This window comes from Squalius cephalus, assembly GCF_949319135.1.
Source record: "Squalius cephalus genome assembly, chromosome: 2".
NCBI classification, from domain to species: Eukaryota; Metazoa; Chordata; class Actinopteri; order Cypriniformes; family Leuciscidae; genus Squalius; species Squalius cephalus.
In genome coordinates this window covers 56,049,763-56,068,325 of record NC_137123.1, presented here as the reverse complement: position 1 = coordinate 56,068,325, position 18,563 = coordinate 56,049,763, and the positions used below count along the sequence as shown (strand labels likewise).

The window sequence follows — 18,563 nt, the reverse complement described above, 5'->3', positions numbered from 1 at the left end:
TGTTTAAAATGTTTTATTTTTAATGAGACCTCCCCACATTCAAGTGTTGATAATTTTTTTTTTTTTTTTTTTTAAAGCAGAGGTTCTGTTCTTTCTTTTGATATATTGCATGTTCAGATATTTATACATAAAATATTCTGGGGGCCATGAAAGTTTTGTGAAAATGATCAAAAACTCTGGCGCTGGCAACATAAAGAACATTGGCGGAGAAAGAGGTAATATTTTTGTGGAAAGTCAAATATGGATTTGAGCATAAAGATTTGAGAATAATTCATACCCTAATTTTTTCAAACTCAAATTCTTTCTACTTAGCACAATCACGACAGACTCGAGTCATATCAGTAGCCACATAAAAATGGTTTAATTTTACACAGAACAGGTCGCCTCATGGGGTTTGACAAGTTGGCCAGCTCAACATAAAATAAAAAATACTGAGTGCAGCTTTGGCAATCACCCCTCTAGTCTTCACGCTTACCGCAACAAAACCATAACCACTTAATATCCACACCATTACAATGCTAAACGATTAAACAAACAGACAGACAAAATGAGGCACGGTTTCGATTGATAGTTTCGAGTGATAAACAGCAGCTTTAGAGGGGCTTCTGTACGTCTTTGATTGATGTATCGGCGTAGGTCACTTCTGAAAGAGTAGTGTGTATCTGAACAAGTCTGTTTCCATATGTCTAATGATTTTAAAAAGCAAAATAAGCAGCCATCTGATTTATATTATAAAGTGTAAAATTTACAAATAAATATTCAAAAAGGTCAACACATGCTCAGTTTTAAACAGAATCGAATACTGTAGGGGTTTATTCAAGTCCAAGTGAAAAGTTTATTCCGTGCACGATTCCAATTATGATGGGTTGCCAGGCGACCAGGTACCTCAACCAATCCAGAAGTTGTCCATATAAAACATGTGTTCTCTCCCAGCTGATGTGGAGATTTAAGGCGTAAATATGGTTATTACACATTTAAAAACTTTTAGTGTGTATTTTGGTTTAATTCATCTTCAGTACACTTTACACTGTAAAATAAAGTTACCCAATTTTTTTACATGTTTATTTTAACATTAAGAATATAAAAAATGCATATAGTACAAAGTATTATCCCAGATAATGTAGTTTTCTTGCAATTGCGAGTTTTTATATTGCAATTCTGAGGAAAAAAGAGTCAGAATTGCAGGATAAAGTCACAATTAACTATTTCATTTTCAATTCAGTGGTGGAAACAAACTTCCATCGTTCTAGGAATTTGGTCATTATTTAATTGAATGTCATGCATGTAAATTGACCAATGGCCATATTTGACAAAATTCAAGGATACGGGTTATTCATCATCTTTTTGAGGTCCACCTTCTCATTGCAGTATGGACACGTCTGCTTTTTCCCCACGATGCACCAGCCACGAATACAGAATTCATGAAATCTGTTGACCATAGGTAGTTAAGGATAATTTGACTAAACAAAGAAAGGTTTGCAGAAACTTTACTTCATGTTTCCTCATACAATAAATAGGAAAACAAATCAAGTTCTTGAAACATCAATAAATATCAATAAATTAAATAAAAACAAAAGTTTTTCCACATAACAACAAAACTTCTTGTTTCCTGTTAAGAAAAACATCACAGGCAAGGTTTAGGAGAAATGAAGGATACATGTGGTTGCAGGAGAGCTGGTAGGTGTCCTCAATGATGCCTTCCTCATCTATGTCCACAAAAATCTTCTGACCACACACGGCACAAATGTCATCACTAAGGTTTCGGGATGGCATACCACCTATGTTATAGTACTGAAGAAGGCAGACAGAAAAGAAACCAGGTGAAAAAGTTACTGGGAAAATTAACAAAAACCTTTACTAAGATATGAATACATTTTTTTAAAATTGAAATGTTCGTAAATAATACTGCAGGATATCTGAGAATAAATTGAAGGGTTTAAAGCCGTGTGTCCACCAAAGCGTTTTTAGCCAGCTGAAAACGCCAGGCGCTCTTCTGAAAACGCCTTACACTTTTTCAGTTGAGACGCTTTGGTTGATATGATACGGAATATGCGTGGAAGTGTTACTATTACTAATCTCTGATTTCACAGATAGTTTCTATCTGAATTTAAAAAATGTTGATACAATGCAAAGTACTTGTTTTAAATGATTTTGTTCCATTGTTGTGCTGGCTGTTGTCATCTGTTGTCCTTGTACAAGCAGGACGTGGCGGTTGGTCTGTGTGGGATTTGTCCCGCCCCTCCTCCACTGTAATTGGACGGCTGGGTAAAAAGTGACAGTGATGAGCCTCTGTTTTACCCAAAGTTGAACATTCTTCCACTCTCAGCATCCGGAAAAAAAAAACAGCAAGCACTCGGCGCGAAATAGATGCTCAGCGCCTTGTCACGCTGCTACCGTATTTAAATAAGCGCCTATCCCATTGAAAAAAATACGGACAAAAACGCTTTGGTGGACACACGGCCAAAGAGTTACATTAATATGAGAATGTCTGGACATTGACGTATAGAAACTGTATTTACCCCTATAGTGGATGCCATGTAGTCTGAGCAGATTTCAGCAAAGTCACGTCCCATTACCCCATAGTACAGACCATAGAAAAGCATGATCACACCTACATCCATCGAGTCCTCTGCTTTAATCCTGAAAAAAAAAAAAAATTTACTTGGTCATATCCCAATTTCAACTTTAATTAAAATACTTGTGCAGCCCTTAAAGATTTAAAAACATATTTCAACCATAACTTGTACAATCAATTGTCTATATTATAAATATTCTTAGAATGGCAATCAGCCTAGCATGCACATCCTCTGAAACATTTGTCACCACAGAAGTACTGTATGCATCCATTTCTTTTTAAACTCACAATTTCAATACCTTTTTCGGACGGGACTAGTTTTCAGAACTACATTTGAATTACAGTTCTTATCATTCGACGTCTGTGATTTCATGTATCGATTCGGATGGGACAAACATCTCCGTGTTTATTACAGAGATTTCTAGATGTGGGCGTTACAGAAGCTCATCTGCTGTTCTTTCATGCATCACATATGACATCTAAGTCTTTTAAATTTATTATTTATTGATATCATTTTTATTCATTATAAAAAAAACCTATTTAACCCTCTGGTGCTGTTAAGTCATTTTTGACCAAAAATCTTTGTTTTTTTTTAAAATATATATCTATAATTTTTTACTTCATTGGAATAGTACAAAATTTGGTAAAGGTTTCGGCACTTGCTATGTGAACAAATTTTTTTTTTTAAATCATGGACATGATTCAAAAAGGTTAAATGGCCCTGAAAAAAATAGTCACACTTGAACTGTTCGCCGAATTGGAAACAAATGGGAAGCGAATTTCATCTAGTGTAAATGTTTGGTACTGCACCCAAACAAAATCTTACTAGTTTTTTGAGGTATCAACCTCAATTTTGGAACACAACTTGTTTAGATTTATGGCTTTGATTTTCTCACCATTTTAGAGTAAAACACATTTTGGAAATATATATTTATATTTAATATAATTTTTTAAAATTGCATTTGTGTGCATTTTTCATAATAATAAAGCTTTTTTATAGTTTCACTTTTTAAACTTTTTCACTTCAGCAATACTCTGTCTTTATAATATTTAGACCAAACTTAAGTCTGTGCTTCAAAGCATTCAAGATTCACGACAGTTTAAGTTGGAATGTAATTTTCAGGTCTATGTTCAAAAAGTAATTAACCGGTAATAAATGGATCACAACTATTCCTTAAATATAATTTAGTACTATAAAATCCCCTAAAAATACAAAATATTAAATAAAACACATTATCGAGCTAAAATACAGTACATTCATTTCATTGAAATAATAAAAAAACAATTCTGGCATTTATGACCACCACGTGAGCAGCACCAGAGGGTTAAGTAAACTTGACGAGTTTATAGAGGTGGCTGTTCATAATAAACTCACATAAGTGAGCAGAGAAATCAAGACAAGTACCTTACTCTTACCTGACACTGATATATAATTTTTTAATTTTAGAATTTTATTTTTTCTTAGGATACCATCCATATTTCAATGAAATGAAAGCATGCCGAAGACTGGTGTGCAAACGGTAGCTCAGATAGGTAAAAAAAACATGAGGAGAAGCATTAAGATCATACAATACTGGCAATCACAGACATTCAGACCGGATTATATTTCCCAGAGGACTATTGAGTTTGCTGAAAACAGTAGGTAATTTGCCCTGCAATTTTTACAATAGGTTATGTGAGGATAAACTCAGCCTTGGCAGATTCGGGTGGGATTAAAAATCGCTAAGTATGTCTGTGAAACACAAATTTTTATAACGTCCCCCTGGAAACTTAGTGCCATCCGAATAGGGCTTAAGGGAGTAATTCCTTCTAATTAGAACGCCATTGTGTCAACATTGCCATGGAAACAATGAACAGGGGGCGAACTAACTACTGACTCACTACTCAGACAGACAATTTCATCTCCTTGGGATCCCTGTGCCCTGTGTTTGGGATTTTAGGATCTGAATGAAGGCACTGTTTCATTTCTGATTAAATATGTCAATGTTTTCAATGTTACGCACCTGAAAAAAACGTTGAATCCAAACATGGTAAACATGATGGCAAGATATCCTATAACACCCACAGCGTAGCTCAGCTTGTAAATGAGGAGGAACCACTTATACACCATCCTGCAGAAGTAAATGGCTTTTAGTTCATATTCTATATAACAATGCACAGGCAACACATTCTACAAGGAACATTACACGTCGTGAATTACACTCATAGCTTCTGCTTTTTTTATATGAGACAATTATATGTAAAGCAGTGCTTCTGAATCTGAAGGCCCTCCGTTTTCCAACACAATACAGTAACCGAAGCTGCATACACATGATATATGTGCTGTAATTATGACAAACTGTTGATTGATATATTTAATTAACATTGTTAATTAATTTTATATATTAAATTAATGAACTGATTCATTTTGTGATTCCAGAAGTTACGTTCTGTATTCCAGAACTGTATTTTCTTCATTTAAAATAATAGTTGAGGGAAAATAATTCAGTTTATTTTTATTTTATGCATTCTTTTAGTACTGAAATTTAAATGAATGATATATTAATATAAATACTTCAAATACTAAGTCATCCTGCTGCTCTTTTAGCTTATTTAAAAGAAACAATCATCCAAAAATGACTATGAAATGACAAAAATGACAAAAAAAAAACTTTCTATATGCTATGGAACTCAAATAAGAAATTTTGTAACCCAAAGACAAGTCCTTTTTCACTTAAATCTTTGAGTACAATATGCTTTCATTGTATAGAAAAGAACAGTGTGAATATTCCTCAAAACTTTTCTTTTTGTGACTAACAGAAGATAAAAAGAACAGTCTGGAACAACATACAGGCAAGTAAATGATGACAAATGCCATTTTTTCTTAAAAAACTGAAAGCATTACCGTGGTGTTCTGCAGGAGAGAGGCTTGCGTGTGGCTCTGAATATGACATAGCTGGTGATGACGGAGAACATGCCCCATGTGGACAGGAAACGCCACCAATAAAGCTTAATGGTGAAGTACAGAGGAACCACCCACATCTGCAATAGTGTGACCATCTACAAGACAAACACAATATTCATTAACTACCTTATTACAGAGCTTTATTTGTGCACATGGACCCTAAAAATCTGATTTTAATCGGACTACTAGCACAGTCGGAAAATAAATAAAAAGTCGCATGTAATCACATCAATCGGAATGAATTGGCCAAATCCGATTGAAATCCCATTCAGATTGTGCTTTAAACCTTTTCTAATCCCATCAAGAGGACCTATAAACACTTGATCGGATTGAAAACTGATGAGGGGAAAGTACTACGCATACGCAATGTCTTAGAAATGGCGTAATGATGTGTGAAACAAGCTGTTGAATGAATGTCGTGTCACTCTAAAATTTTCCTTCAACTCGTCATCTGTGAAGGGGAGCAGGACAACGTCCCACCAGTCCTTGTTTTCGGACTCTCATCCACAGACACCTTGTTTTGGGCGTGGGAAGTAGGGGTGTGCGATATTGACAAAAAATTATATCTCAATATTTTCTGGGATTTTCTCGATAACGATTATTAGACGATATTTTGCGGAGTGTGTTTATTGTGTTGGTACTTTGGCAGGTTTAGGACTGTCGTGGACAGCCGACTCCTAAAGTTTTTGATATTCTTCATACTCTGCGTGGTGGTCAGTTCACAGCAGTGACAGAAATTATTTTTTCCAATATGTTTCAATAGATTTTTACCTAATATGGCCATTTTTACCTTTATAAAGCCATTTTTTAAACCTAATTATATGCATGCATCATGTTTTGTGTCAATTTCATACATTTAATCAAATTCAGTTATAAAAATAAGACACAATAGGGCTGTTACCAATCAAATTAAATCAGTATCAACAAATTTCATTTTTGCAATGTTGAATATTGATATTTAAAATTATTTAAAACAAGAAAAGATACTTTAAATGTGAAATTGAAACTGCTAGTAGGTTTTGGCAGCAAGTCACTGTTAATGAGCTGATTCATTCGGCTGATTCATTCACGGAAAGAAGCATTTGACTATCCTAATCTATCCTAGTCAACTGATTCGTTCAAAAAGCTGATTCACTCAGTAAGGAAACACCGCCATGTGTGGCTTTGTTTAGAACTATTTTCGTTGGCGAAATAGAGCAAAAACAGGCAATATAGTGTCTAAAATGTAAATCACTTAATGTTAACTTCTTGTTTATTAAACTTGTATAAAATCAATCTGACATTTGTTATCACGCTGATATTTGGAGAAAAACTGCACTCTTGTGATATTTATTACTAAATGTATTTATTACTAAGACTAAATCACGCAGTGAAAGCGTGCACTCTAAATGCGCACACGCACTAGTCTAATCTACAAGACTACATCACGTAGAGTATGCATGCACTCTCTGGGTGTGTGAGGGATAGGCTATACTCAAAAATGTCAAATCGCACATCATTAAAACAACAATTATGATATACATCGCACACCCCTAGCGAGAAGGGGAGTTTTTACAGCTTGATAAAAAAATAAATGGCACAACACAATGGTTCATGTGCTCGTCATCTCCTAATTAGGACCCAAAACAGGTCAATATTAAGTCAGCTCTTTAAAACAAAGAAAAGACGCAATCTAGAAGAATAGTAGGTGGACACAGCGGGAAACCCTCTATATTTGTGCATGTCAAAAAATCTATTCCAATTTGAGGCTTGTAACATATAAACACACATCAACCTGATAGCTTTATTTACAGGGGTGCAAACAGCGCGCTTTTCGGCGCCTCCCGCTTTTTTCACGTCAGTTTGGGTGACTTGTGTGAATCGTGCAGATCCGAATAGTTTTTTTTAAGGAGGAGGGGGGGGGGGTGGTTTGAGAGGGTCTGATTATAATTTAACCAACAGTAATTCTGGATTGCGTCCACCAACAAGTAAATAGGAAATAAGCGAATCAGAACACTGCGCGCCAAACCAGCAGTATGTGCGCAAGCGTGAACCACTAGTGTTTCTGTCTCACTCTGGATCTGCCACTGCATCACATTTCTCTCTGCGTGGCGTGGAGTGTCCATTTTAATGTCGGCTCTCATGTTTACTGGTTAGAGCTTGTGTTAGAGCACAATGCCTGCGTGACACACACACTTCTCGAGCCGCGCCGAAACCGCGTGCTAAAAATAGAACCGAAACCGACGCCTATTTTTCACGCGACGCGCAAGAGTGTTGGAAGTTTTCAGACAAAATAGAAGGCGCAAATACATATTAATAAATTACATTTTGATGCTTGAAAGTCTCTCGGTTTTGACAAATGCATATATAATTATAATTTAAAAAATAGGCCTAATTATCGATTTTCAAATATTGCCCCTGTCAATAGGCCTACAGAACGAAATATTCAGTAGCCTATTTTGCCGTCAATACTGCCGACGTTGTCTTAAATAAGCCAGTGTCCGTCTCAACGAGTTTCCCCGTAAACGCAGTCAAAATAAAACGGATGCGTGTCATTACCGGTATTAGATACGTGCATTCGTCTTAAAGGGACAGCACCCAATATACCTGCAGCTGTTTGTGTCACCAAAGTTAATCAAACAACAAAAGAGAAAGAGAAAAATCACGTTTTGTCAAAAGATAAACTGTATTAATACTTAATACAGTTAATTTACCTGAAAAACATAAAGCATTGCTTTATTTCTCGTGTATTTGTGTTTTATTGTATTTATATTTGTATTTTGTTTATTAGTTTCTATGCAGATGCACTAGGCCTACCCTACACAATTACCCCAAATCATCCTAGAATTGTTAATTCTTTACAAAAAGAGGAAGTTTTCAGGAAGTAGCAGTAAAGCAAGAAGAAGAAGTGGAAGATAGTTTTTCTAAATTTCATTTGACTCTATGTGTCTATAGGGGTGGGTTGGGGATGGTGGCAATGTAGTATCTGGATATTTGCCGCGGGACGAGGGCTTCGATTACCTCTCTCTTTTTTGACCATACATGCGTTTGCACCCCTGTATTTAGCATTCATAACAACACTACATCAATGGGAATAAATTAGTTCAGATTGAAACAAAAGCAGTCCATGTAAACGTAGGTACTCACGTTGTAGGATCTGCCGTGTCTTTGTTTCCACTGAACCAGGACTATCTGAGCAACCACTAGCGTGGCGATGAGAATCAGAACCATCTCGGCATGCATGGCCTCATGACCTCGATGCTTCACATGCAACCTCTCGTGCTGCATCCTGGAGTTACACACACATGAGAGTACAGACAAGTCAGAAATAATCTGAGAATCTTTATGCCATGGAACCAAAGACATAGATTCACTGATTTCAAAACTAGAAGCTAATGATACAGGAAACTAGGTTGTGAAAGAGGTTCATTTTTGCAGGATCATACACGAGGCCAGACCTACTGAGGCCACTTGCACGACATTGCCAGTGTTCACTTATAACAATGACACACATGCTCCAGGAACTATTTCTGCACAGATGGTGACAATCATAAGGCACTAAAAAGGACAGGTTGTGACAGTTTAGAAAAGTTGAACATCCTTTTACAACAACTTTCACTTATGTCCATGATTATTCTAAGCAACAACCACATAAAAAAGATTGCTCATGACTACTTACTTCCACGATTCTCTGTTAGACATTTTCAAAAGATCGTCCTGTGAAGAAAGAACTGGATTTAGAAAATACAAAAATAAGGTAACTGCTATGCTTCACAAAAACAACACTGAAATGCATCTTCTACTCTCTTACAATTACTATGTGTGTAGTTTGTATAACCCTTCAAGTTAGTACCCCTGGTCTGGATTTATTTTGCCTCATGTGTTGATTTCGGTTACTATTAAACGCTATTGACCAGTCAGAACTCAGAAGTTTTCTAGAGAATCACATAACAGAGTGCAACAGTCGGGTTCCGGAAGCAGAAATCCCATTCATTTTCTCCATGGGGGAATTGATTTTTAACAATTAGGCTACTTTTAAATAGTTAAAGACAGAACTACTGTGTGAGCTACAAGGTCGTTAATCAATAGTAAATGCTTTTGTTGAAGGCATCAACCTCCATTATAACTTATTTTTTATATAATTATGTTTAACAGCAGAATTTCTGGTGAAAAAACTACATTACCCATGATTCTGCAGAGGAAATCTCCACCAATCAGAGAATCACAACAAGCAAATGCCAAAAGAACAATTTACAGTAGCGCCCACCCAACTCCCATGAAGCTGTTAATTACACATTCTTGTCTTTTTGTCTGATGAAGTTTGTTACAATGTGATTCACTTTATAGCTGGTTGGTTTGGTTCATGGGTGATAACCCTTAAACTAAGACTTTCTTAAAGTCCCTTAAAAATACTTCCAGACCAAGGTCACGACAAAAGTGGGTGGACACTGGTGCACTCTATAAACAAAAACATTTAACAGCAGAATGCAGCAAAAGGCCAATCAGAATCAAGTATTCGAGAGCAGGGGCGGACTTAAGCAGAAGCTTGGAGCCCCGGAGAATCAGGGGGTCCCCATCAGATATTGGCACAACATATTTGACGAAGCTCTAGTGTGTTTGTGTTATGGAGATTCTATGACTCGCCGAATTATGTAACTGTAGTAGGTGCTAATCCTAATCCCAATCCTAATCCTACTGTCACATGAGTCTGTGGGTCACAGAATTTGACACAACACTGTCTGACTACTCACCTCAGAGAAGAAGTGTTTACAGATACGCCTTGTGTTTCATGTAGTGTTTCATCTTGATCTCTCAAAATTATTTGTTTGTGTGCTTTTAACGGACGAAACTGTATACACTCGCATGAATGTACACAGGAGTGCAACGACTAAAATTTTTCGTTTAATAATTACATTTTCGGTTTGTTTCTCAGCAAACCCTTCCATGTGCCTTCAGAACACTTGGAATACGGCACGAGTTGCATGGGATTATTTATGACGTTTAAATCTTTATTTAGTTCACAAATCACGGCCAAGTGCAAGCATGATTTCTTTCTTTTTTTAAATTTCTTATTTTGTGATAGGGAAAAAAAGGTAATACGGCTTTAGAACCACATCAGGTCGATGATAAGTTGTGAAGGGGAAAATAAACTACGGTAACACTTTACAATAAGGTTCATTAGTTAACAACCTTAGTTAACATGAACAATACTTCTTCAGCATTTATTAATCTTAGTTAATATTCATTTCAATATTTACTAATACGTTATTAAAATCAAAAGTTGTATTTGTTAACATTAGTTAATGCACTGTGAACTAACATGAACAAACCATGAACAGCTGTATTTTTATTAACTAACATTGACAACTTTAGATTAATAAATACTGTAACAAATGTTTTGCTCATTGTTAGCTCATGTTAGTTAATACATTAACTAATGTTAACTAATGAACCTTATTGTAAAGTGTTACTTAAAGGGATACTCCACTTGTTTTGGAAATAGGCTCATTTTACAACTCCCTCAGAGTTAAACAGTCATAGCTTAACATAGATCATTGAATCGGACATGACCATTAGCATCTCTCTCAAAAAAATGACCAAAGAGTTTAGATATTTTATTATCGATATTTTCGATATCGTACCATGGGTGCAGCAGGCGTAATGATATGACGCAGCGCCTGAAAATAGGTATAGGAAAAATATCTAAACTCTTTGGTCATTTTTTTGAGAGAGATGCTAATGGTCATGTCCGATTCAATGATCTATGCTAAGCTATGCTAAAAGTGGTACCGCCAGACCCGGAGATCGGCTGAATGGATTCGAAAACGGTAAAACTCAACTGTTTAACTCTGGGGGAGTTGTAAAATGAGCCTATTTCCAAAAAAAAGTGGAGTATCCCTTTAAACTACAAACTATGATTGAAAGAGAGACAGCAAAATAAGGGTTACAAATGTAAAAGAGGACATTGCTGGTGTGTTGGGGAGTGGGGACCCATACCTGGAATTTGCTTAGGGCCCCCAAATCATTAAGTCCGCCCCTGTTCAAGAGATGTAATAATAATTGAAAGACTAGCTACATTTAAAAGTGCCAATTTCAGTGAATCACAAAAAGAAAACTGGTACAATTGTTCTGATTCCTTTATACCTTCACATTTGAACCTATAACTACCCATCTAGAGTGCATATAATCTGATGCTGGCATCTTATTCTGTATGTCATTGAGTGTGAGATAAACATGGCCATGCTTGTCCACACATCTCAATGAGGAGTCAGCTGACTAGAAGAGAGCTTTTGTAGTTAGCTGGACATTTATACAAACTACTGATCATACAACAGTGCCTTTCAAACCTCAAAGTCTTCATAACATAGCTCTCAGTGTACAAAAAAGGGTCAAACTGGCTTGCATTTACTCACAAACCAGACATGTCCACTTGCAGGTTGTGATTTATCCTTCTCACTACCCAGTGTTTCACTTTTAATAAAACAGGCAGTGATAGGCAATGGATTTCTCATTACAGTAAGTATCACCGTGAATATCATAACCATATGTTTGCAATATAATCCACAAACGGATGTTCCTGCCACGTTTTTAAAGGCATTTTACTCGCAAGTTTGCTGAACAAACTAAACAAAACCTTCCCATTATAATCAACGGATCATCTACACTGCACGCGAGCGTGTTGATCAGATGTAACGTTAAACAGATTCGTTCGTTACAATAGCAGGGTAAGTTAACGTTACTAGCTAACCGCCGCGTCGCTGACAGTGTACACGACAGTAAGCCTATATACCAAAATATTAAGGCGAAACATCGGCGGTTTTAGTTGTCTGAGGACCATCTATATATGAAATACTGAATCCAGTACCTGGGGTTGCAGGTCAGCCATTATTAATATCGCTCTAGATTCCAGTCATCTATTAATGGCTCCGTTTCTACCGGCAGACATCATCATGCTCGTGTTCCATTCTAAACGAATCGTTCCGGTGAGTCGAATCTCTTCAATGAATCTTTTCATGGGCCGACTCATTTGTTTGAACCTGTCCTGAACCGTCTCTTTTGACCATGTTTTATACAGTCTATGTTTTTGACGAAGCAGGTCCTATTAAAAAGTGCAAAAATGATTTCAGATAGGTTGCACAAATTAATTGTATAAGGCCTGTTGTTTTGTTTGTTATGGTTTGGATATTATTACGTTTTATTTTATTTTATTGAAACGTTTTGATATTTTACAGCGGGAATTTAGGAGCACGAGATGTAATTCTGTATGCTTTATAATTTTTGAATAGTTTTTAACCGGATCTTTGAAGTGAACCGTTCAAAAGAACCGACGGACTTCCCGTAATGTGTTCATGACGGCTTGCTGGCACAGATCTGCGCAGGAGCAACACTCACGCACACATCTACGGGATTGGCTATATTCACTAGAAATGTTAATCAGTTCGTTTAAAGTAGACTCATTTATATTTTCTAAAATATAAAATAGCTTGCTTCTGAAATTGTGGAATATATAGTAGGCTATAGGCTACATTTGTTTTGTTTTTATATATAATTTAGTAAAAGTTTTTAGCTAGCTATCTAATACAGCCAAAATGTATAATTTGTAATTCAGTAAGATTTGATAATTAATTTTCATTTACACGTAATTGCTTAATAAAAGCTATCAGTACTTTTACACTGATATGAGTGATTGAGAGAGCCTTAAAGTGTTAAAAAATAATAACTACACGCTGAGTACAAAGTGTCTGTTTGTCATGTCTGTTAGCTATGAGTCAAAGTTGGAGATGTGGGTGGTTGAAGAAGATAATGGCACAACAAATCACACTGGCCAAACAAACAGCAATAGTTTACTTGCTGAGTAATGCAGATTTAACAGAACATACAGAAACATATAGTTCAACTGATTGAGCGTGTCTCAATTGGAGATTCTTTACTGTGAATCACAGGTCCATCATACTATTGAGTATTAGACATTTTACTAAAAATGTTTCGTTTTATTTTTGCAGTTTGAACAATTCACATGTAATAAACATGTACACATTTTGTTTATCATACATGTTCTGGTAGCAACTAGTAACCGGGGGCAGTTAAATTAAAATGTGGCCAAAGTGAGCCTTCTATATTCCAAAATATGTCTGCCATTGTAAATAACTTTTTACATTCAATAGTATAAGCCACATAACATACCAACTGTTTAGTTTGTTATAGTGAAATAATATTTGCATATATGTATTACTTGATTGCTTCATGATTATTTATTATTGCTTTGTTCACATAATTTCTTCATTTCCCCAAAATGATGCCGTCCCTGAACTAATTACCAAAAGCGGCACATCGAGAATTAAAGATTAACCAGCACTGCAGCCCCTCCTGTTCCAGTGCAGGGGGGCGTATGGTATAAATTCTGGGAGAGCAGCACTGAATTATCTACAGCTGAGAACCTCACACTGTTGCTGGAACTGAAGTGTGAGCTCTACCAAAATGAAGCTTCTCTTATTACTTTTCCTGTGCGTTGTTGGAACTCTCGCACAAGACGAATATGATGATTATGGAGCGGTAAATATGACTAACATTCTGATATTTAATAGAATGGTGAAATTAAATTTTGATAATGTAGTAATTATTGTCTTGTTTTTATATGCCGTTTTGTTTCAGGAAGGAAAAAAAGAGGTAAGTCCTTTTTAAAATTCTAAAAATTAATAAATAGTCAATTCAAATCATATACTGCATAAATAATACAGAAAATAAATTAATACCCACACACAGTGACTTTGGATAGAAGTATTTGTCAGTTATGGTTGATTAAGATTGTATTACATTAAAAAACAACTTGTCAAATATGGTGTATAAGTGTGTATACAGATTATATTTTGGAGTACATATGACCTCAAATCACATGGAATGTGCAAAAAATTACATTAAAAAAATGCAGAGACATTTTAAGATGTATTGTTCTGAATTTAGCCTAAAGAAGCCGTAGATCCCAGGGGTCATCGTCCTGTCAGTAGAGGTCGTGAGACGTACTCCTTAGGCCCAGCAGCCCCACCCCCCGTCAGTGGGGCAAGCCGTTATCGTGGACGACCAACTGCAGCGCCGGTGGGGAAAGCTACGCAGGAGAAGGAAGAGTACCCAGAATCGGGTGGATGTACCCACATGTCTGAGAAAATGGTCAGAGTGCCAATATGCTTTGATTTTTGTGCAGTATTTATTTAGATGGGTGACATAACCCATTCAGGCACTAATTTCTGATATTTTAGGATAAGATGACAAAATTGTAAGTGAGGCCTAGAGGACTAATCTTAATAACATAAAATCTCCCATTGAAAACTCATTTGTTCAACCATTAATCCATTAATCTGAATATAACTGTTAATGGTGGTTACGGCCCTAATTTAAGTAAATACTTATACCACACAAACCACAATTAAATGCGTTTTTTTTTTTTTTTTTTCACTCTCTCTCTTCAGGGAGTGTTGTGTCCCACAGGTTGTGAGCTGAAGAAAACCATCCAAAAGCAAGAACGTAACGTAAGGCCAACTGTAGATCAGCTGAAAAGATCTGTGGATGAGTTGACCCAGTCCACCAACTCTATCTATGGCTACGTCATGGATATGACTGCAGAAGTAGCGCAAAGACAAAGAGTCGCCGAGGGTAACTAACTATACTTCCTTCAGAGAGCTTAGAATCTTTTGATCTGGAAGTACAGTATTAGCCCAGGGTTTTTCAACTCTGGTCCTCGAGGTCCCCTTTCCTGCAGAGTTTTGCTCCAACCCTAAACCAACACACCTGAACGAGCTAATCAGGGTCTTCGGGATTACAAGATAGTTCAAGACAGATGAGTTTGATCAAGGTTGGAGCTAAACTCTGGAAGGTGGATCTTGAGGGCCAGAGTTGAGAACCTCTGCAAGTCTATTGTGATTTTTGATAAGCTTTCCTATAACTCAGCTGTTTTATTCCCTGGGCTTGATTCCCAGGGAGCACACATTTTGATCAAAAATATACATTGTGTAAGTCAATAAGAATTAAGGGATCTGCCAAATATATAAAAATATCAACTCATTATCGTTTTTATAAGACATTCTCAATTATTAAACATCCCCTTCTGTGTGTTCTCTCATAGGCAATGGTAGGCTGGTTGGTCAGTACACAGACAGTCTAGAGACACAGCATGCTTATATTAAGGATGCTGTGGACGTCACCTTCCCCCAGAATATCAAAACCCTACAGGCTGTGCTGGAGAAGGTCCGTGAGAAGATTCAGCGTTTGGAGAAAGCCATCACTAATCAGAGAGCCAAGTGCCAAGTGCCTTGTAAAGTCAGCTGCCCGATTCCTGTGGTTTCCGGCAAGGAGTGTGAGGAAATTATCCGCAAAGGAGGAGAGGACTCTCAGATGTACCTCATACGGCCTGATCCACTCAGTACACCCTACAAGGTCTTCTGCGATCAGACGAGTCAAAAAGGAGGTATGTCGACTTCATTTAAACAAACCCCTAATGTAACTCAGGATCTCAAAATCATGTGGCCTATTGAGGAAAGTCACGAGAAACACCCAACCCAGATTCATTGGGAAAACGTGGCCGTGGCGACATTTCTGCAAAATGATATTACGTTGCTTGAAAGTTTCGCAATACTTTCAATGTGAAATGTCCTGTGAGTGGCACTAAAGTGAGTTCAGTTTTATCTGAAACAAATAAATGTGAATCTGGCAACGTTTTATGTTGCCTGTTGTATTTAGGCAGTTCGGACATTAAATGTGGTGCTAAAAGGTTAATGCGCTAATGCATTTGAAAATAATGTTGCACCTATAAACACCACCATAATCCTAACCGGTAATGGTACCAAAAGCAAACGTGAGATAATAACACATTTGCAAAGCAGCCATGCCATTCTAGCTTGATTCTACCAGTTTTTAGCTCTTTTAGTGCGATTGATGTTTCACGGGATTCCCGAGCAAGTATATTGCTGTATCAGGTGCGCTACTGAGCAAGTTTACTATGCTAGAAAAGCCAAGCAAATGGAGCTGGTTATGTGATGCAAATGACAAAATGTACTTTTACAAATCATGCATAGTAAAATATTTTGAGGTCATAACATAGTGTCAAGGAACTGCACTAAAATATATATTTCTTAATCGATAATCTGCTCCTGTAATCATAATTTTGTGTGTTTTGGTGTCATAGTGCCACTAATGGTAATTTCAGCTGGAAACCGTAAATTTTTGGAGTTGTGCAAAAATGTAGGTAGAGGCATGTTTTTCTAATGATGCAACCATCATCATAAACTTCTCTATTGTTCCAAAGGTTGGGTGGTCATCCAGAACCGAATGGACGGCAGTGTTGATTTTGGCAGGCGCTGGGACGACTACAGAAGAGGCTTTGGAAACATTGCATTTGATGTGGGCAAAGGCCACTGCCAGACTCCTGGTAATCTATGGCTAACAAATGATATGCAAAACCATGATATAAACTTAGAAATGTGGGAATCGGGTTTTAGAATGTGTAGTTTTACTGATGAACAAGAAGAATCTAGCCAAGAACTTACTTCAGACTAGCATTGCATATTGTGTGGTTCGACCCTGCAGAAAAGACCAAGATGTTGTGCTGGTTTCCCCTACCAGGCTTCTTATAGCTAAACCAGCAAGCTTACATGTTCAACCAGTATTGCCAAAAAAGAAAGAAAAAAACTTGGTGAACAGCATATAATCACCAGTATACCAGCCTGTACCAGAATAGCAGTTCTAAACACTGGTCTTTCCAGCAAGCTTCTCAATATCAGTGTTACATTCACTTATTCACCATATCATCTCATTCTCTAACTAACTTGTTGTGGACTGTTTTAGGTGAATACTGGTTGGGTAACGAGCGTATTAGTCAGCTTACTAAGATGGGTCCCACCGAGCTTCTGGTTGAAATGGAAGATTGGTCCAGTTCAAAGGTCTACGCTCAGTACGAGCAGTTCACTGTTCAGGGCGAAGCCACCAACTACATCCTAGCAGTTGGCCGTTACTCAGGAACAGCTGGAAACACATTTTTAGATGGCGCAACAGAACTGATTGGAGAAAACCGTACCATGACCATCCATAATGGCATGATGTTCAGCACCTATGACAGAGATAACGACAAATGGTTCGTATACAAATAGCTTGTCCTAATGATGGCCAGACTGAAAACTGCATGGAAAACCTTCAGTATCTAATGTTCTTTCTCTCTCCAATTGTGTCAATCATAAACAGGATACCTGGAGATCCTTCTAAGCAGTGTTCAAAGGAAGATGGAGGTGGATGGTGGTACAACCGATGCCACGCTTGTAATCCTAATGGGCGATACTACAGGGGGGGAGCTTATACAAAATACATGGCCAAGCATGGGACAGATGATGGCATTGTGTGGATGAACTGGAAGGGCTCGTGGTATTCGCTCAAATCTATCAGCATGAAGATCAGACCTTACTTCAAAGCAAGATAAAAGTGAATTGAAATGAGATACTATGTGTCCACTCTTGTGTACATTCCCGTTCAATGCCACTCATTTCTTTAAGGTTTTTTTGAGAAATAGGAGTATAATAAAACCTGAACCTAAATTTTTACTAGAGCTATTATTTGTATTTGCATAAAAGAGTTTTACTGAACTTGAAACATTCGGAACTGTGTTACTGGAAGTGTTTAAAAAGGAATATATATGCAAAACACTGTAAAACAAGATGGATACACAATCCTAATTCTCATTAAAGCTGACCTTTAAAATGAATTAAGCAAAGTGTCTTCAGTATTTATGTTTTTTTTATTATTATTATTATTATTTTAGAGAGAAACAGTAGTATCAGTTTGGTTTGAGATGTATGAAGCTGCAATAGCAATAAATTCAAAATTACTGAACATTTCGCATACAGTTGTTTCTTTGGCACATTATGAGTACTTTTGAAATTGTGGATTTTTCGAAAATAATTTGTTTTAAAACCCTTTTCACACTCTCACAGGTTTATTTAATTCGTCTACTAATAATTTGTGTAATAGGGTTGAGGGTTAGGGTTAGGGTTAGAGTCAGGGCCAAAAGTGTATATACATGCATCA

The 18,563-nt window shown here is 36.8% G+C and overlaps 2 protein-coding genes across 2 annotated transcripts; one reads left to right on the top strand and one right to left on the bottom strand.

The window, feature by feature from the left end:
* Positions 1–5: 5 nt before the first annotated feature.
* Positions 6–12,492, bottom strand: rnf175 (ring finger protein 175). Its single transcript, XM_079897004.1, has 9 exons — positions 12,364–12,492; positions 9,178–9,215; positions 8,646–8,787; positions 5,460–5,614; positions 4,579–4,686; positions 2,520–2,640; positions 1,658–1,791; positions 1,327–1,428; positions 6–933 (listed from the first exon to the last, which is right to left on the bottom strand). The coding sequence occupies exons 1-9, from the start codon at positions 12,382–12,384 to the stop codon at positions 813–815; spliced, it is 942 nt and encodes a 313-aa protein (XP_079753130.1). The 5' UTR covers positions 12,385–12,492; the 3' UTR covers positions 6–812.
* Positions 12,493–13,906: 1,414 nt separating this feature from the next.
* On the top strand, positions 13,907–18,254 carry fgb (fibrinogen beta chain). Its single transcript, XM_079896951.1, has 8 exons — positions 13,907–14,051; positions 14,151–14,165; positions 14,460–14,663; positions 14,963–15,146; positions 15,616–15,957; positions 16,795–16,917; positions 17,334–17,619; positions 17,727–18,254. The coding sequence occupies exons 1-8, from the start codon at positions 13,977–13,979 to the stop codon at positions 17,956–17,958; spliced, it is 1,461 nt and encodes a 486-aa protein (XP_079753077.1). The 5' UTR covers positions 13,907–13,976; the 3' UTR covers positions 17,959–18,254.
* The last annotated feature ends 309 nt before the right edge of the window (positions 18,255–18,563 follow it).